The sequence below is a fragment of the Falco cherrug genome, chromosome 7 (assembly GCF_023634085.1).
Source record: "Falco cherrug isolate bFalChe1 chromosome 7, bFalChe1.pri, whole genome shotgun sequence".
Taxonomy (NCBI): domain Eukaryota; kingdom Metazoa; phylum Chordata; class Aves; order Falconiformes; family Falconidae; genus Falco; species Falco cherrug.
The window spans coordinates 2,431,775-2,452,265 of NC_073703.1; the positions used below are offsets into that span (position 1 = coordinate 2,431,775).

The 20,491-nt window shown below is 51.3% G+C and overlaps 1 protein-coding gene across 1 annotated transcript in view; it reads right to left on the reverse strand.

Moving 5' to 3' along the window:
* The window catches only part of SIN3A (SIN3 transcription regulator family member A), a 33,223-nt gene extending 18,158 nt beyond the window's left edge, over positions 1-15,065 (reverse strand). The window contains 6 exon segments of the mRNA XM_005437446.4: positions 322-474; positions 987-1,238; positions 3,525-3,807; positions 4,301-4,407; positions 5,878-6,054; positions 7,673-15,065. Coding sequence (XP_005437503.2) covers positions 322-474; positions 987-1,238; positions 3,525-3,807; positions 4,301-4,407; positions 5,878-6,054; positions 7,673-7,933 — 1,233 coding nt within the window. The 5' untranslated portion in view covers positions 7,934-15,065.
* Between the last annotated feature and the right edge of the window lie 5,426 nt (positions 15,066-20,491).

The following is a 20,491-nucleotide window of genomic DNA, read 5'->3' on the forward strand; positions in this document are numbered from 1 at the left end:
CATAAGACCATTAGAGCTGAGTTCCACACACCCAGGCAAAAAAATCTGCCTGCTCCTCCTAGCTCTAGGTGACCGATGTATTTTACTGCAGTTATTGCAGTCTTAGAACAATCCTTTTAGGCAAAGGGATTGCATTTAAGACTAGTTATGGCCAGAAAGCACAGTCTATCACCCTGATCCCATTCCCACACTCAGTAAAAGATCACTCCAAAAAAACCCCAAGAAACAAACAGCAAAAGCACATTTTTCTGAACTCTGGCTACATACAGAACAGTTTTCCGCTAGGTATTTCTGTTCCAGCCTGTCTCCCAAACAACTCACCACAGAGCTGTTGGCATCAGGCAGGAACTGCCCGAACTCGGAGAGCAGATCCTCCTGGTTCTTGAAGAGACGCGCCACCTGCGCATACACCTCCTGCTCTGTCAAAGCCGGCGTGTAGTTACCTCCTGCCTCCTTGGCGTTACGCTGCTCCTTCTGTCACGGGAAAGAGGAGAAGTGTCAGAAGAAAGGACACACAAACTATTGAAGTGACAAAGAAAAAAAATAAACCCTCGGTGATATAAAGATTGGAACAGCAAAGATCTCAGCACCTTACGTAACGAATCATACTATTGATATGTACCTACACATATTAAATGCCCAACTGGCCCTGGACTAGTAGGAGACTGATCAAGGAAGCGGTTTCTTTACTTTTTAACATAGTACTACAGCCATGTTGTCTCTTCCTGACCCTCATGAAAAAATGTCAAATGCTATTTTTAAAAAGGCATTTCAGACACTTGCAAACAAAAGATGACAGATGAAATCTCTTATTTCATGCTGCTACGTAATCTTCTAACCTGCAAGAATTCTGCTTAGCTTGCTGGCCAGTGCTAATCCAGCAAAAAGACCAAAATGCATGTCTTGGACGGACACAGATAACTCCCCATGGCAGAGAAAGAGAAAAAAACCATACACATACTCAAATCTGCGTTGTTAACACTCACCTGATATGTATGGAGGATCTCCAGGAAGGCTTTGTAGATGTCTGGCTGTCCCTGGAACCGATTCTTGATCTTGTTAACATAGTTGATGGCATGATTAAACTCAACAGGCTGATTGTTCTGCAGGGATGGTGTGGTTCCCAGAGAGATTGTCACAGGCGTGTGAGGTTGGACCGGTGGCGAACGTGGTGATGCGTATGGTGGAATCGGGGGAGTTTGCTGGCTGGCGGGAGTATGTGCCTGCAACTGTGATGGCTAAGAAGAAAAGAAGCCACGTTAGAAATCGGCAGATTCCTTTCTGTTTGCAATAAAGGTACTTTTATTCCCCTTACGGACCACATCCAGACGAAACAACCCAGCACGTAACTGTATCTGATGCCAACAGTGGAACAACATGGATTCAACAGAGGTATCTCCCTGGATCACACCAAGCGGACAATCTCCTGCTACCACATCCAGTCAAACCACCTCTTCCCATACACTGGCCCTGGATGACTTTTTGCTGCACTTCCTTAAAAGAATGGTCTCTTTAAACTGCTAGTAAACAATTATTACTTTTGCAGGTCTAAAGAATTTTAACAATATCTTTTCATAAACTGAACATTTCCTAGTGGTTGTCTAAACAGAAACTGCTGTTAAGAGTCAAAATCAAGAAGTACTATTCCACAGTCAGAGCTGGGTTTTAAAGATTAACAGAAGCACAAATACAGGTAGAGTAAGCAGAAAACTATTATCCAAGAGCAAATAAACAGATAAATACTTAGTGTGCCAGTAGAGACCCTGACTTCCTCAGGAAGACAGAACACCCAGACTATTAAAACTGCTGCTATTAAGAGTTGATTCTCCTTGCTAACTACCTTTGACTGAAACCTGATAAGAGACATATACCATCTCAGAAAATTTTACAGAGGCAACATGCACAGGTATGGCTTGCTCCAACATTGCAAGTTATTTTGCCCCTAGTGAAGAATTCTGGGGCACATAAAAGCAACAGCAAGGGAAAACTGGAATTTCTTTCAACAATGAGACAAAGAAGAGGCAGATAAGGCTCTCAGAGTAATTATTTTGATTATTCTTTTTTAACAGACACCCAACAGCCACAGGAAAATTTAGCAGCAGTTTTGAGGAGGCACCTTCCAAACTTCAAACTTGCACCACACAGTTTTCACGACTGACAGTGCAGATAACCGTCTCAGGATGGCCAGAAGCATCCTATTACAAGACCCTGCCTTGCTTACCTACAGCTTTAGCTCTCTAATAAGGAAATCTCACCTCATTAACTAGCATGTTCCACAGGTTCATTTTCAAGTTTCAGCAAAAATAGTTCAACTTTTTGCAGGTTGATGGGGAGAAAACCACTTAGCCCGTGGTGATGAGAAAGACCGCTGCCTCTTCACTTACAGCATGTACTAGTTCTTTGAAAAAAAGTCTTGAAAACTGGCATAGGTAAGTTAATTCTGGGATGCCTTAGCTTTGCAGTTTTCAGCTTTGCAAATCTTTCAGCCCATTTTTGTTTGCCATTCCTGAACAGGAGGTTGCAAGTCCCACCAGTGCTCATCCAGGATCTTCTAATTGTCACATTTTAAAAATCCTGTACAGTTTAAAAGATTAACCCTTGAAACTATGGGGATTCTTTCCCTCCCTAAGGGTCTCAAATCTTTCTGCATTTTGAGGCTAAAGTACACGAAATTTTATCTAGAGTAAGCTCCCTGAATGCCTATTACCCTATTCTGCTTCCAATCACATAAAACACATTTGTTGAACAGTAGCATCTGGATTACACCTAAAGCAGAGTCAAATTCCCTTTACCATTGAAAGGTCTCTGTTTCAGGCTCGCAAACCAGCACCTAAAGGCACTATCACAGTCATCTTGCCTGAACTCTTGCACTTGAGATTTCGCCAGTTCCTGCACCCATCCAGCTGATGGCTGAACTATACCCTTTAACAAAAAATGGTCCAACCTGAAAGCAAGACTTCAAGCAATGCAGAAACTACCACATAACTAGTCATGCTCTTCCGACTTAATTGCTCCCCGCATTTGAGACACACATGCTTTCACACCAAGAGCAACATCTTTACCACAGCCTCTGTTTTATGGGGAACTTCTTGGAGCTTCAGTTGTTCTGAGGCAATGTGCAAAAAAAGCAGGCAGTTCAACAGGTGCCCAGTGCTTTAACTAGGAAGCCTAGTCTTGCAAAGCCAAATGCATTTCAGGGACCTTTTTCCTGGGGCTGCTAGATCATTCCCTGAATAACCCATGTACATTTTACCAGATGCTCCGAGTACCTTTCAGTTCCCCACTGAAAGCAACAAGGCTTTTCCAAAGCCTTAAGGTGGCTTATTTGAATTATTGTCAAATCAGCTAGCATGCATCTTGAAGTCTGAAAAGGAGAAACAAATCCAGCAGTAGAAGCACAACGCATGCAGGTTCACAAATACTATAAAAAGCAGTGTGGAAGTTCCTTTTTTGCTCCCTAGCAGTTTCAGCAGGAGGCAGCGGGATCCCCATGTTATGGATGTACGTCATTCAAAGCCTCTCACCTTACTGATTTTGGCAGGTGGTGGCTGCGGCGCTGGCTGTGCTGGTGTTGGGGTTGATTGCGCTGAAGGCTGTGACTGATGCTGCGGCTGGGGCTGCGGTTGGGGCTGCAAGCCATGAGTGGGGATCTGGTGAACCTGCCCCGGTGTTGTCACATTCACCATATCGTTCGTCTGCACCTCAATCTTGTAACCAGGTGGCAAGAAGGTGTTGAAACCCATGATCAAGTCTGGGTGGCCCTTGAAGAGCTGCGATACACGGCTGATCACTCCTGGAGTGTCAATACTGGAGAAGGAATAACAACAAAGTGTCACGATCCTCTAAGACCCTCTCAGTGGTACACCAAGTTCTCCAATTCCGAATTTTCCATTATTTTTTTTTACTTTATCACCTCTATATATCTATATATCTATGAAACAATGCAAAACTGATTCCTATAAATACACCACCAAACTTAAGAATGACATTAGAATTGTTTTATTAGCCCAGACAGCATTTTGTATCTATGAGATCTAGTCCCAAGTCTGACCATTATTAATAGGCAGACAACCAGACAGCCAGATGAATCAGCTATCAAGGCTGAACTTGTGAACTCCCACTCTAAGCAGCAATTTAGTATAAATGAAGGGATGCCTCTCAGAAAAGAAAGCACACAACTGCTTTGAAAGTTGTGTTACTCTGCACAGGGAAGGACAGAATTTAGCTCCTGCTCTGTGCTCCTGCGCCCACATACACTCTTTCTAACCTGGAAGGAAGAGGGCAAAATGCAGCTTGTTACCTTTGAGATTTAAATTCCTTCATAATATCCAAGAAGTCATTGTAGACTTGTGGCTGGCTACCAAACTGCAGCTTCACCTGGTCAAGATAAGACAATGCATCCTCCACCTGGTGACAAACCAGACAGGTTATGTTAGCAGAGAAGACTTCATTTCACCTCCCATTGTTCTGCAAAACAGGCACTATTCGAAAACACAGCTGTTAGCCCTGAGCCTGGGCAGAGAATTAAGGAGCAAAAAGATCATGAGCCTGGTTAGTATACTACCAGCACCATATGAATAAGAGATACTCACTCCCCACTCCTGGCTCACAAGATAAAACTGTACCAAAAAGAAACAAAAAGGAAAAAAAAAAAGCAACACAGATCAGCAGAATTACTCAGAGAAAGAAAAAGAAAAACCCAACATACTCCAAATTTACCATCACTGAAGTGACTGCTAGGATAAACAGAACAAGACTGAGTATTTTTCCTGCATTCCTATGTGGAAATTATTATGGAAGTCTAAGAATAAGCAGAAAGTGGAAATGACATATTCAGCGTAGTCGATGTCTGCCAGGTACACACTTGCACTTTTTTCAAAAAGCCAGACATTTCAGTTCGACACATAAGGATTTCAAAAATGGCAACAGCAGGCGGTAAATTGTTTTACACCTCAAACAGCAAGAAGTTTATGAACCGTTCATGTACCAATATCCAATTTTCAGATGTACTGGACAAACAGCCACAGCCTAAAGCGAGAGCTCTGGGTCCCTACTGCCTCCGACAGCCAGGCCACACACTCATCAGCTGCAAGAGCTACGCACAGGACCTCTCTTTTTTCTGAAATTAAATGACAGCAAAGGAAGAAAGACCACCAAGCATAGCCCCAGTCTTGTATCAGCAGAGGACGTGCCATCAGTTTCACTGGGAGAAAGAGCCACACGTTTTGAAACCATTTTCAGCGGTCTCTAGAAACAAGTGTCCCCCATTCAGCAGAAGGAAGGGCCTTTCATCCCACGAGGCAGTGGGTTCCACCAAAACTGGAAGACTTGCAGCATATTTGGAAGAGGCTAAGAAATAGGCATCGATTCATATATATGTGCCTTCTCGCTAGAGCTGAACCAAATGTAGCTACTTAAATGGGTTATTTTTGGTGGAGTTTTCTCTTTTTTGGAGGATTTTACAGCACATAATCCCAGAATAGTGCCTTCCTTACTCCCAAATTACTCCCACGCAACCACCCACATATGCCATGTGTTCAGAAAAGCACCAAATGTTTTGGTAATTTAACCCATTCATCCAAATACTCTGAGCAATACTTCTTCCTTTTCCTTCCTGCCCCTAATCTTTCCCTGGCAAGCCCATTTTCTATTACGGCATTTGAAAACGACAGAATTTCAGCAGAAAAAAGTCCCTTTCCAGATGCAAGGGTCTTCTAAACAGGAGAAGCATCTAAGCCTTGTCAAGAAAGCCCTTAGGAGGTCACCAGCTGGCTTTGCAGGGAGGTCTCCCCTACGCACCAAAGCAAAAAAGGCCCCCAAGCTGCCAAGGATTTAAGCAGGGGTTAGTTGACTTCAGGCAGCAACGCTCAGCATTACCTTGAGCCTCTGGAACTGCTGCTGCCCCTGGACGGGCACGGCCGGCGGCGTGGGGTGAGTGTGGCTCTGCACCACCTGGCTCCCGTGCGGCTGCACCGGCGCGGTGTGGTGGTGGCTGCTGTGGACGGCTGCGATGGCTGGCCCATGGCTGCCCGAGCTCTGCGGCACGGCTGACACCTGGCAAGGCAGAGAGGACGTCACGTACAGCTGTGGCTTTGCGGCCGCCTCCGCTCGCTACATGGGCAGAGAACAAGGTCAGCCTTCCCAGACCCAGGTATACAAGTAAAATTTTAAGGAAGCAGAGCAGTCAGTTTGACCTTTAACGATGACTGCTAACAATGTTACTCAAAAAAATATCTTTTGTTTTCTTCAATGAGGATGCAGAGAGACCTAAAAACAAGACAACACTCATGCCATGCTCCAAACACAGGAGAGCCCTCCCCGCGAACACGTTACTAAGACAGGTTCTCTCCAGCCTGCAGACTCACTGGCTGTCTAGTCACTAAAACTCACATAAAGACCTGCAAAAAGAGCATAAAATGGAATTTTTAGCCTGACAGTGTCAGTCTCTTTTCTCTATGACACATCACAAGCAATCATCTGAATGAACTAATCTTCACGAGCCTCTACACTCTCGCCATTCAGTTTGGGTACTGGCAGTCAAATTGTGGTGCTCTGGCACCAGCAGACTCAGGGAAAGCCCAGCTTGGTGTCTCCCCTAGAAAAACAGGGAAAGGAACAGAAGGCACACTCTTTTCAGGTCTCCTTCACACATTAAGCCAGAAGAGTTTCAATTTGGAAAATCCATTAAAATAGCCTCTAAAAACATTTTTTAAAGTGAATTACTTTTCATTTTACACAAACTGGAGTTTTCCATTCAACCCTCTTTTAGATGAGATACACTTTTTTAAATCCTCCTCATGAACAAGAAATGATTTGCTTGCTGGTCCATCCAAGTTCTTTTCAGGAAGGACTGCCAGCATAAACACACCCTCTTCCAGTCCCTGCAAGTGTCTGCCTGCAGGCTCCTCAGCTCTGCGGCTGCTACTATCAGCACGAACATCCCTTCTGCACAAGAAAAAAATGCTGTGTTTAAAATTAGGCACCAGACAGGGAGAGCAACTCACCAGCAACACAAGCATGGAAGACACAACATGCCAAAAACACGGCGAAGACAAGTAACACAGGAACAGCCTTTCCCTGGTCGGTATCTCCAGTGCACTCTTAAAGTGCATTTTTTTTTCCTCTCCCCAGCTGACAGCTCCTTGCAAAGGAGGCAACAGAGGGAAGAGTGCCACCCAATGACTCTGGGGTAGTGTCTTCTGGAAGATTTCAATTTTGCTGAAAGTCTTCAATCTAAATTCTGATTCGATCCAGTCTGTTAAGCTTAAGATCACCTAAGATACCCTATGTCTGTGACAGTGCAACCATAAGAACAAACTTTTTCCTGGTGACAAAAAGAAAAATGGAGAAAAAGCCCTTACACACTTGCCTCTAGGATTCAGAGGCCATGATCTGAGAGAATAATTTCAAGAATCACACTCAAAAAATCCAAGTCACACCACATTTGTTCAGGTGGCTCTGAACACGAATCAAGCTGATGGTCCTACAGCAATTGCTTAAAATGAGATGTACGATAAGCACGTCGTCCCATCTTAGTTTTTCTCGAGGAATTCCTGGTTACTAAAACAAAACCTTGTCTCAAATACAGAACTCTACTGAGAAACACCACCGTGCTGGCTGGTCACGCAGCAGGACCACAGCTGAGATGCAGCTAAGGGACGAGTGCACATACCTGGTAGCTGGGAGTTACCGAGTACTGAATCCCCGTGGCAGACTGCATGGTCTCCGAAACCGCCTCATACACTGGAGGCGCCGGGGCAAGCACGCGGTGCTGGTGTTGAAAAGCTTCGGTGCTGCTGGTGATACGTCTCTGCTGCGACGCATACACGGGTGACTCCTGCTCATCCAATCGCCGCTTCATTCTGAACTCATGCTCGGGAAGCACAACAAAACCTGTTAAAAACAGACCAATTAACAAATGCAATTGATTCATCGCTCCCTGCCAGTGCCACGGACGCTAAGTTCACCAAGAGCAGGTAGGGCAAGTTTCTGTCTATTCATTTAGGTTACTGATATCTCGGGATAGGAAAGTGGAATTAAGATTCAACTTTCTGCATAAAATATGCAATTGTGGCTTATCACAAAAAATACAGCCTTATCATTGGAAATAAAATACTCCGCTTAGAATTAACAATTTCTTTAGTCTCACTTAAAGGATGTTGCTAGCATGGGTGTGTTAAGCAGACACACCCCCCCTGAGCAATGCAAAGCTCACAGAGTGCAGTATGTGAGCACAAAAGACTGGGGGGAGGGTGCGTTACCTACACACAGCCTGGATAAAGTAACCTATGTTGAAAGCAGAAAAAAACCCTCCTGGGCAGTCCAGGTAGGATGACAGCCAGCTGTGAGAGATGCTTTAAAAATGTGGGAGGAAGGGGGAAGGAGGAGGCAAAAAGCAGGATGCGTAATCAGATTTTGAAATCACTTACAAAGCCCTGAAGTAAAGCGTTCTCTGTTTCATATGCATAAGACGTGTAACCTCAGTGACACCTGCAGATCCACTACACCAGGAGTATTTTGGATACTGTGAGCCACACAACCATGGTCCTCCCAGCACGCTGGCCCCAGCATCAGTACCAAGCTGAAGAGTGCAAACGGGAGCAGAGCTAGCAGGCACTGCGGCTGGTGCCCTGTTTGCCTGCCAGGGATGCCAGCGAGCGCTGATCAGCAGCTCTCCCATTTACTCTCCGGTATTTTTCTTCTCCAACACGCAAGTGTGTTCCTGCCCTACTCCAAGTTGTCTCTGCGCAGCTTCATCTCACTTCAAATCTGACAGGTCATTTTGCCACTGTCCCGGCTCTAAAAAGCGCCACAGATTCTTCGCTCTGTTTGATTGAACTACTCACCTACTCTTTTCTGCAAGCAAATTCCAGTGTTGTTTTCTATGCATTGGTAGCTATTGCCATTTTTGAGATGTTATCTGCTGTTCATCAAAGCACTGGGTGCTCAAAAACATATGCATCCTATTAAGGAATTTGAAGGACAAGAGAACAGAGTAAAATCCATCCTCTTCTGCCTCTAATTCATCAGGACCCCTCCAAAGCAAGTCCTTTCCAGCTCCGGTGCAGTTAAACACATCCATTGCTAACGTGGACAGGGATAAACAAGAGGGAACCACGTTCCCCCAGAATAATGGTACAACAGCTAACTAAACCAATCCTCATCTACCAAGTCAGGGCAGCTCTTCACAGTCTAAATCCGTCACTAACCAAATAACCCAAAGATCATTCACAGTATCTCAGTGCACACCAAATGTGTAAACAGGAACCGGCGGGACAGAGGTTCAGGATAGATCAAGGTGGGCTTGCAAATGCGGGCTTTGTGCAATGAAGTGTTTTTCCCTCTGTGTCCCTCTCTCTATTAGTGTCCCACTTGCAGGGGGTAGGACAAGAAGGAAGATGACTTCATTTGTTTTTGAAGTTGCTCTTCAAGTTTAACCTCTCAGAACAGTCCCTTATCAGGTCCCCAAAGCACCTGGCAGGTAGGAGGCAGCCAGCGGAGGCAGAGCAGGACTCCTCACTCCAAGTAAAGGAGAAAGCTTGCTAACTGGATCTTATTTACAAGTTAAAAATCCAAAGTAGTTCTGATGTCCAGCACACACTCAGATGGCAGAGGAGCACCCTCCAGGAGTTCGTTTTGCTAGCGGTGCCTGCACTGGTTGTGTTTTCCTTCAGCTGGTCTCTGTTGACAAATGAAGAGCTGGGCAGGTTAACTTGGAGCTGCTCCCCTCAAGCACAGCCCATATTCAGCTTTGTAAAAACTCACAGTTTTATGCTAATAGGGCTGGGACTAAACTGAGCAATGCTGGCAAATCTGGCCACGCACCATCATCCCCCAGCAGAGCTAGCCAGGATTTTGCATGACAATGGCTGACTGCATGAGTAAAGTCTGGGCAAGCTTTGGTGGCATCTATTTATAACCCACTCACCAACTTGGATACCCTTCTGCTCTAAACACTGGCATCCCCAGCCAGCCCTTCCGCTTTCTTTTGCTCTCCCAGGCTGGGTCGCCCCTTACCCTTTCAATGGTGCGACAGCTCTCCTTCCCCACGGAAGCAACCGAGAGCTGCTGGCTTCAGACACGTACACGCGATATCCACAAAGCAGGAACGTTCTCAAAAAAAAAAATTCATGTGTGACTTCCTATAAAGAAGCAAAACAGTTCCAGCAGGCTTAACGCGCTGCCTGCGACAAGGTGTGCGTGTGTGCACATAGGTACAGTAGGCAGACGGCCGTGGTGTGTATGTGGCGCGGTGGCTGCCAAGTACCCCACGCCTGCACCTCACTTCACAAAGCGACATTCCGCACTTGTCGCTGCCGACGGACTCGCCAACCTTTAAAGCAGAGGCCATCTGAGGACAGAAGATGGCTGGAAGACTCATGTGCCCTTATCAGGATTAAAATGCCACCTTAGACTGACCGAAAAGCCTCCTCCCCATGGAGCCACCAAACATCTCAGCCCTGTGAGGCCGTGGGAATCACAGTAGCACCGAGGATACACCACCGCATACAAGTCAGCAGCATGAACCTCAGTTTTTGAAGCTCCTGATTCTCACAGACTGAGCGAGCAATCTTCCAGAAACCTACCTAGTTTGCTGTATGGTCAACACTAAAACTTCCGTTTAGTGAAAATTAAAGCTCCTGTAGTTTTTTTCCCCCCTAAATTGCCCTCACCTTCACTAACTGAGCTTGCACTCTGCTTCTATCCAAGCACTGTACCTGCTTCAACTTTAAAAATTCATATTAAAGCCGAGACAGATAGAGAGTGTCAATATTATAGGCAATAGTCAACAGCATTTAGTCAATCTTCCTAGATAACACTTCGCTAAGCTCCTACGGTCTGCATCCACAGTGTAGGAGTGGCTCACGGCAGACCACCACTTAACAAAGATTACTAATACACAAGCTTTTTTAATCCAAGCAGAGCAATGATCTCGATACTCTGCTGCACCTAGAGGAAGACTAGTTGATCTTAACTCTGTGCATCCACCACTACCGAAACTCTGCAGAGAGGGGAAAGCACTGCGGGGCGAGCAAACCAGCACCAGAGCAGAAACTGGTCTGCATCTTGCCGAAGAAAACACGACGCTGCATGCTCCCTAGGTGCATTCACTTCCTCACTGAGGTCCTGCTGATCTTGACTTGGCATCTCCCAAGGACGTCCTCCATTCAAAAGCCGGAGAGATCCGTTGTGCAGCAAGTCCTACCCCTCCTACAGCACACCACATGACTGATAAAGAAAGACACTAATGAAACCCCCAAAACTAGACGTGTCATTTTAAAGTGATTTAGCCGAAGCCTGCTGCTCAAAGGGGCGGTTCTACCCATTTCCACCCTCAGTGACAACTGATTTCTCTCAGCACCCTTGCTGATGGCAAAGCCCAGCCAACGCGGAAAGGTATTTCAAGGATAAATACACAATTGCAATCGGCAGCATCAGAGACTTGTATTGGGTATTTGGCCTCCACTGTGGTGACGTTACGAGAAGTACTACGCTTACTTTGTCTTCTCAGAAATGTAGCACACACCTCTGGCATACCCTTATGAGCTTTAACAACAAGATTTAGAAAGCCCCAATTCAAACTGCATCATCTGTGCTCTTCATTTGAAGGTGGAAAAAAAAACAAACAAAAAAGTTCCCAAAACACAGCAAGGACTGCACAAGACTGAAAGCAAATGACAAACTTCAGGTACTTTCCTTTGTTAAAATCATTAACCCAAGGCACGTATGAGAGCTTGGCAATAACTGAACAGACCAAGTCCTGCTCTGTGCAGTCCACAGAGACCTGCATCCCCTTTCCCCAGCATCATTTCTACCCCAACTATCTTTTGGCTTCAGTTAGAGTACACTACATTCTGCCTACAGGTGAATGAAAACTACTTTTTTTGTTCCCCCCCCCTTCTCTTTTCTGCGGTTTTTAGCGTTCTCCTTCGCAGGGGAAGGACACTGTGTAGGAACACACCTCTGAGCTTCACCTCCCATGCCACCCCCCCCAGCTCACCAGCTTTGATTAGTGCTACAGGTAGGGTGCATGAGGCAGACATACCACAAATACGCACAGGAGCCTTGGCTGGTAAAGCAAGAAAAAAAAATAATTACAAAAAGGTACGTTGCATCTCAGTAACACCCCCAAAATTAGGCAATTCTACTCTGCCAACTTAATCAGAGGATTTCCCCATCCATCTGCCTCGCATAAGCCAGTGGGACCGATAAATGCAAGTGGAGCGCGGAGAGGAGAGGACCAGCAGCGCTGACACAGAAAGAGAAGGAACAAAGCGAGGACAGGGCTGGATTCAGCTGGCAGAGCACCGCACGGCTCCCTCCTCACACTCGGCTCCCTCCTGCCTGCCACTCTGCGGGAGCCACGGAGGCAAGAGAGGTCTGGTACTCTCCTCTTCCCTCACAAAACCGCCTCTCCCATGGCAGCTCCACTCCCCAACTGTTTACCAAATAAGATCTCAAAAATCTGCATTTTTTTATTTTGGGTTTTCTGATCGGACAAGCAGGGTCTTCTGGCATTAAGAGATTAGCTGTTCAAATAGGTGTCACAATCAAAAGCAAAAAGAAAAGAGGCAAACAGAGAATAGGAAGAAAGCAAATCAGGAAGCTCTGCTGCCTCAGCACCTGTTGGAAACACAACACGCCTGTGGGTAAACACCATCTTCACCAAGTTGTAAAAGTGCCACTAGAGAGGTTTTCTGTCCATGTAGAGCTAGGGCCTGTCTGAATAAGGGCAGGGAAAGCGCATAGCTGCAGATGATGTGTTTAACGTGTGGGGGGGCTTCTTAAAAGGCTTCCTTTTGAGGGAGAATGGACTCAAAACAAGAGGAGCATCAAGCGTTAAGTCTCAGCTACGGCTCCGGACCCCAGAGCCGTCACTGATGTCCTGCAGGACAAGTCCCCCGTAGGATTTCAATGCCATATATCACGGTGCCTGCTAGAAAGCAGCCGGCTCAGGTTCCAGCAGCACTGCTGTCTGTCTGTGCACTAACCCAGCCGCACGACTTCCAGAACATGACCCAGCTCATTCAGCAATCGCTGGTACATTTTTTGCGCGGTGCCGCGCAGCCTGGATCCCTTGCCTGTAACACAGGAATAAGCCCTCAGCCCCATTACAGAGGGGTGCTATGCAGAGAGGCACATCTGTGACCAGAGAGCCACTCCAAGAGGAAACAAGAAACATCCCAAAGAAAAGGGCACTGGAAAAGCATTATGCAAAGCTTTAGGAGCAGTTAGGAGAGTTTTCTGCAAGGTGACATGGTGACAGCCTGCGGATTAGGTGCCAGCGCTTGCCCCAAGGCAGATGGGACACGAATAAACCCCACTTATCTCCATCTGATGGGCAACAAGTTGGTAAGGCACTGAGCCCTGCTTTGCCATGGCAGCAAACGGCCTGGGGGTTAAATCCCACCGTGAAGAGCTGATCCAAACTGAGCTTTACACTCACTACAGAAGTTAGCATCATTCTGCCCAGTTCCTGAGTACACCTTCCCCGTGCATGGAGAGAATATTTTAAAGGTGTTTTTTTGGTCTTCTTTTTTTTTTCTTCTTTTTAATAAAAAGAGGCAAGACCCCACAGGAGTTGGAAAAATGCAGCGTGTCCCCAAAAGCACACCCCCTGCCCACCAGGCTGAAATGACAGCTATTACGGGGCTCTCTTTTCTGTTCCAGCTTTAACAGCCATAAAAGCTTTCCAACGCCGGAGAAGACCAGAACAGCAATCTGGACAGAAAACGATTCATAAATCCTGGAAACGTAAATGATCCGCCTGCCAATTCCAACGCGATGCTCCCGGCTCCAAGACCCACACGTGCCAGGAGCCTGCGCGGAGGGCTCCCCCGGCAATCCGGGCTGGGGCGGCGGGGAGAGCATCCCCCTTCCCCACCCTGCTTGCAAACATAAGTCTAAGTCACCTAGAGTTTCCCCAAACTTTAGCAAATTACTACTAAATTGGGTGAATGACCACATTGAAGCTTTTCAAAGAAATTCACGCTGCAACTGTGTGTCTTAACCAGAAGCAGTGGGTGGGAGGGACGAGGACGAGACGCTTTGGGGTAAGAAAGCGCAGTGTCCTTTTTGCAAAGAGCATGCTGGCCTGAAAAACTGCTAACTTCAGCCAGGCAGGGAAGAAAAGGCCTCAAAAAGTGCTTTTCTGCTCCTGGACATCTGGCACAGGCTGACACTAGGTTGCCACAGCACTTTCATATGATGAAGGAATTTTACAGGTGCTTTAAAATCACTGTATTACCATAAGGCGCCATTTTATTACGTAGTATTAGCAGCACGATATTTTAGAACATTGTATACCCCTTTGAAACTGTATTTAAAAACAGAATTACAAGTTAGGACCGGAGGACTGAAGTCCAGATAAGAGCTGTATGTACTGCAATAAGCTGGGCACTTCCCAGTTGTTCACTGACCCCACACTTTTTAACGCGACCGATGAATATAAAAAGTGACAAGTTAGGAAAGAAACACAAGGTGTCAGGTCACCCTTAAGCTAGGCTTTAGCACATCAAACTGGTTTTGATTCCTCTGGACAGATTAAAAATCAGTAATACAGCTGATTACTCAGCTCAAGGCGCTATTTTAAAGACATTATTTTTTGGTTTTGCACCGTTTTAGTGGTCCAATTAAGCGTCTTTTTTTTCCTGGGAGGTGGCCCCATCCATCGGACACACGCGTTTCTTTGCGCAAATAACGACTATTAAAACTGACTCTGAACCTGGGCCAGGGAAAGGCAGAGAAGACGGTGTTTAGCTCAGTGGGCAGCGAGCGCGCCCGTGTTTTTAAAGCTCCGTGAACCCCACGCCAGGAAAAAACCCGAAGGAGTTTCTATGGATGTAGGAGAGCGTGAGAAATTAAAACGGGGGCGGGAATGGGAAGCGCGGGGCTGGAAGTTCAAGGCACACGCAGGGAGGGGAGCTGGGAGAAGGGATGGCAGCTCGCTCTTAAAAACGCCCCCAAATCGGTGCGGGCGAGGGGGGCCCGGGCTGCGCGCGGGAGCTGCGCACCGCACCGACCCCTCCTCGGCGGGGCCGCGCCGCCCAGCCGGGACACCGCACCGGGGGCGCTCCGGTGCGAGGCGGCCCCCGAGGGGCAAAACGCTTCCACCGGCAACTTCCCCGGGAAGTTCGGGCGGGCACCGGAGCGCCCCCCCCCGACTCCCGCCGCGGGGAGCCCCGGGGGAGGGGCCCAGCGCGCAATGCGGCCGGTACCGGGGGCGTGCAATGCGGGAGCGGGCTGGCGGGGGGCGGTCCCGCCGCAGCCCGGGAGCGGCACCGGGCGGAGGGCGGGAGGAGGGGCGGAGGGAGGCGCCCGCCTCGCAGCGCGCCCAGCGGCGGCCGCACGCTCCGCCCGCCGCTCCCGCCATGCCGGGGCCGGGACACCCCCTGGCGCACGGCGGGGCGGGGCGGCCCGGCAGGACGCTTGGCCGCCCGTGTGGGCCGAGGCTGCCCCGGGGAGCCGCGCCGCGGGTACCGACCACCCCCCACCGCCACCTACCTCCTCCCCCCGGGGCCACCGTCCGCCGCCGCCGCCCCCCTCCCGCCCCCCCGCCAGCGCGCGCGGCACCGGCGCCAGGCCCCGCCCCCTACGGATCGCCGGAGGGGGCCGGCACCGGGCCTGGCGACCTCCCCTCCGCCGCCCCCCTCCGGCTCCCCGCGCAACCCCGTACCTCGAAGCGGGCCCTGGCAGCAGCCGAGTTTCCCTCAGGGTCAGGGGGCGGCGGGGCCGCTCCCAGGCGGGCGGCGGGGGCGGGCTGTCCCCGGCGCGGTGAGGTTGGGGGGGGGGGGTCCCCGCGCCACTCCTCCCGGAGGGGGAGGGGGGCGGGCGGGGGCGGCGCCGGGGCCCCGGGCGGGGGGGGGGGGGGGGGGGTTGGCGGAGGAGGGGGGGGGTAAGATGGAGTAACCGTCTCTCGGCCGCCGCGGCGGAGCGCTGCCCGCTTCTCTGTTCCCCGGGAAATCCCGCCCCTCCCCGCGCAGGGGGGGAGCCCCGAACGCTCATTGAACACATCGCATGCCCGTCATCCCTGCGACCAATCAGCGCTTTGATCCCACCCACCTCACCCTCCCCTATTGGCCGCGGCCCCCAGGAAGGGGATGTGGAGAGGAAGGGAGGGAAGAAGGGGGGGGCGGGGGGGGGAAGCGACCGCCGAAGAAAAATGTCCGTATAAGCAACGCGCCCCGCCCCCGTCCCGCCTCCTCCGTTATCCTACTGGTTCAGCCTAAACAACTCCAGCCAATCGCCAGACGGCTAACGCGGCCGTCACGGCGGGGAGCCCGCCCACGCGGCGGCACTGACCCCGCCCCCTCCCAGCGAGACCACGCCCCCTCTCTAGGGAGCCCTTTTGTGGAATGTTTACATCGGCCGCGGCCCGCGCGCGCGCGGTGGGCCCCCACCCCCACGAGGGGGGGCCGCGGCGACAACTCCCCCCCACGCCGCCGGGAGGAGGCGGGAGGGGGGGGGGGGGGGAGTTGTCCCGGTGGCCCCCCGTTGTGGGGACGGGGGGGCGCGGCGCTGCCTTTTGTCCCCGACCCCTTCACTTCCGGGCTGGCAGCGCCCCGCGTGGGGCGGGTCGGTTACACGTGTGGGGGGGGCGCACTCACACACGCACGCACGCACCGGGTGGGAGGACGAAGGGGGTGGGGGGGGGTGGGGGAGAGGCCCGCGCGCCGCGGGGGCGTGCCCACCGCCATTGCGGCCAATAGGAGCGAGGGGGCGGAGCTTAGCCAGTAAGCGCTCCCCCTCCCCTCTTCACTCACTCACGGCCCCCCCGCCACGCTCCCCCCGGCGCCCCCCTCCTCCCCTACCCGCGCGGCGTCTCGCGCTTCCCGCCGCGCGCTTCCCGCCGCGCGCTTCCCGCCGGCGGCCGGCAGAGCGCGCGGGGCCGCTCCTTCCCTCAGGGCTCCGCCGCGTAGCACCGGGCCCCGCTCCCGCCACCCGGGTGGTGCTGAGCGGGGGGGTTGTCGTGAGGGGAGAGCTGAAGGGAAAGCAGCTGTTACATACCCTCAACGCGCAGGCGAGGAGCCCTGAATGGAGGGGAACTCCCCCCGGGGCGGATTGGCCCCGCGATGCCGATCGTCACGGCCGTACCGCCCACCGGGGGAACGGAGGGGGGGCTCGGGCAGAGGCCTCGCCGCGGAGGGCGGGAGGGAGCTGACCCCCGGCCCTGCAGCAAGCCCTCCCCCGCGGGGGTGGGCGTGCGCTACCCTGGCCCCTCCGCCGTTGCTAAAGCACGAGCTGGCGATGAGGAAGCGGGTGCGGGTTTTAATTATTCCCACACACACCGTCGTCCCGGGGTTTACAAAGTTGTGGAGGGAGTTGCTGGCTTCCCCTCTGCTGCAGGCACCGGCCCCTGCCTGCCCGAAATCAAGGCTGGAGGAGCCAGGCCTGGCCTCGGGTTTAGCGCTTGGGAGGGGACATGCAAACGCACGTGCTCCACGCTTCTATTAAAATATGTATTTCGAGCATCTTCACTCAAACAAGGTCTAAACCTCTTCTGTTTTCTTCCTTTTCCACCTGCTTTTCTCCTTCTCAGCTCCAACCCCCAGCCAGGGCAGGGAGCAGGTGGCCTACAGGTGCTGCCAGGAGGCCAGGACGTGTGGGCACGGCTGAGCGAGGAGACTTACTTGCTGCTTCAGCCAGGAGCTGCAGCTCGGTTTAGCTGCTGAAAAGCCCCTGGCACGGGGCATTTGAACCTGCACAGGCTGCCATGTCACTGGGGATCAAGCCCAAACCTAGGAAGCTGATGGCAAGGAAGCAGGAGGGCTGAGAAATGAAACACTCCAGAGCCAGGCTGCTTCCATACTCCAGGGATTCAACATGTGCTGGGCAAATTACAAGCACTAAAGTAATGGTAATTAGCGAGGCAGCGTGCATGCAGCCAAGAAACCCAGAATGCCAAATGAGACAGGTGGGCACAGGGCTGGCATCGCCACTTTGGGGTTTTCCCTGCAACGGCTTTAAATCCCATTTCCATCCTCAAACAGAACTTTGGATTTTGTTCCTGGGCTTGTTTTGATTTAGGATGTCCCTCCTGTGCATTTTGCCCGTGTGACTGATCCCCACCCCCAGGGCACTCCGGCGAAGGGGAGATGCTGTGGGCAGGGCAAGGTAAATCTGCTGCCTGCATGCAGCAGCCAGTTTCTCCCACCACTCTCCAAACAATGCAAAGTTTTACTTTCCAATAACACTTCGCTTAGTTCTCTGCGTGAAGTAGCCATTTCCACGGAAATCCGTTTCTGCTGCCGAGTGGGACCTGCTGGCACAGGGTGAAGGAGTGGATGGAACAAAAATCTCACGTTGTGCAAGAGGACTGAAAACGCTGTCTTTGACAAATGCAGCCCTGGAAATAGTCGGGGTGTGTGTGGGGTGTTTGGGTTGTTTTCCCATGGAAAACACTTACAGCCCTTTCCTCCGCCTCCGGCACAGATGGGATCTTCATCCCTCCCGGAAGGGAGCTGCTCAGGTCTACGACAGTGGTGTGACAGTGGTGTAGCTGAGTGGTTCCCATTCAGAAGGGGTGTTGGTGATCTCCCTCCCCCTCATCTTTGCCTAAGGACGGTTTTCTCTGGGTTAACCCTCCCACTGCACTGCCCCCAGGCTGAGCCCAAAGGATGGAGGCAGCTGAAGAAATCCTCTGCCCTATCTTCTGCTGACATTTTTCTGTTGGAGGCCACCAGAATGGTTAAAAAACACCAAACCTCGAATTTGAAGTCCAAAACCACTGACAGCTGATCTTATCACAAGAAGAGTTGAAAGGGGAAACCTTTTAAAAGAAGTCAAAAAAGAAAAATCAAGCTTAAAAACCGCAATATATATTAACATGAACCTGAAGCGCCCTTTGGCTAAACACTCTCCAGTGCCACGCTGCTATTCCTACTGCGAAACTGACAGACATCCAGGACATGGATCTCCTCAGAAATGTTTCAGTTCTCTGTGCCCACATCATGTGGAATTTTTTCCCCACGTCCACAGCCCAGGCTTGGTTGGGATTTTGGAGTCTATGGAAGGAAGACAGGCTGGGGCCACCCGCGGGGCCACGGGGGACACTTGGCACCAGCTGCAGCGCTTTGTTCTGGACCTGACACCTCACTGAAAGGCCTGCTGGAGCCAGGGAGAGCCACTGCCAACAGCACAGGTTTGAAAACGAGCCACAGACACCCCCTTTCTGCCCATGTGCCGACAAGAAAGCCCAGCTGGGGTGAGGAACATGTTTGGCAGTGAAGAGGAAGGGCCCTGGGATCCTTCCGAGGATGAGGGGCTGCCCCGCATGCTGGAGCCACCCTGCAGTGGGTGCCAGGAGGGAAACTCAAGGCCAGCCTGGGCCAGAGGAGCCACTTGCCGGGTGAGACTGCGCAGGCTGATGCTGCTTGAGGAGCACACGGGGCAGAAAATGGCACCTAGAAGAACAGGACACTCCAGCTGAAAGAAAACTGCACCGCAGGTGGGATGCGCACAGCTCCAGGGATGCCCAAACACCTCTCACACAGCCACAGGCGCTGGGGCACGCAGCCCTTAAAGACAGATGCCGTACTGCCTCTGGACCTTTTCCAGCCATCCAGCCCACACATTTGGCACCAGCTTGGCACAGCCAAGCCTGTCCACACCTCAAGTGCAGAGGAAAGCTTCCCCCTCTGCCAGTCCCAGAAAGGTGCTGGCCTCCTTGGCTTTTGCGGATTCCAGCTGAGCAAACACAGGTGCTGCTCCTCCCACCTGTTGGTGACTCCTCGTCCAGGAGCCTCGCAGGGCTGGCCACTCTGAGGTGCGTGCTTTCCCACTGGCTCTGGGGCTTGATTTGCACCAGCCACCTCTTTTCTTCCCTCGCCTGGAAGCCTCCAGCTGCGGCTGCTGCTCCCAGCCTGGCATTGCTTGCACCGAAGGCGCAGGGGCTGGCTGTCAGCCAGGGAGCCCGCAGGCAGCCCGGCCACGTTGCCCTCAGCCATGCCTGCGGGTTTCTGTGCCCTACACACCTGCTCCAAGTGAGTCCAGCAGCACAGAAGTGACACCCTCACCCTGCAATCCAGCAGCGAAAAGCCTTTCCCCAACATCCCGAAATCACTGTGCCTCGTGAGGTGCAGGCAGCAGCAGGCAGACCCTGCGGCCAGCGCTCCCCATCCAGGGCATGACCTGGCACCTGGAGGCTCCCTGCAGGTGGAGGTTTGGTTTCCTGGAGTGCTCAGCAGGGTGGCCAACACAGCCCCAGGGCTTTCTAAATAATTATTAATAAAAATAGGAGGAAGGTGACAGCTGGAGAAATGGCGTATGCAAAGAGGAGGCTCCACAGAGCCCGTTGCTTGAAGCAGGACAGATTGATGCTCTGAGGCTCGGCCAGGCCCTGGGAAAAAAGGCAGGAGCTCAGATGGGGGCCACTTGTTGTTGCCCCCCAGCAAACAGGGCTGCATACAGCACAGCCCTTCTCGCTGCCCTCCCTCCTGCCCACCCAGGAAAGCAGCCTGGTTATCTCTCACAGGGCCTCACCCGGGACAGG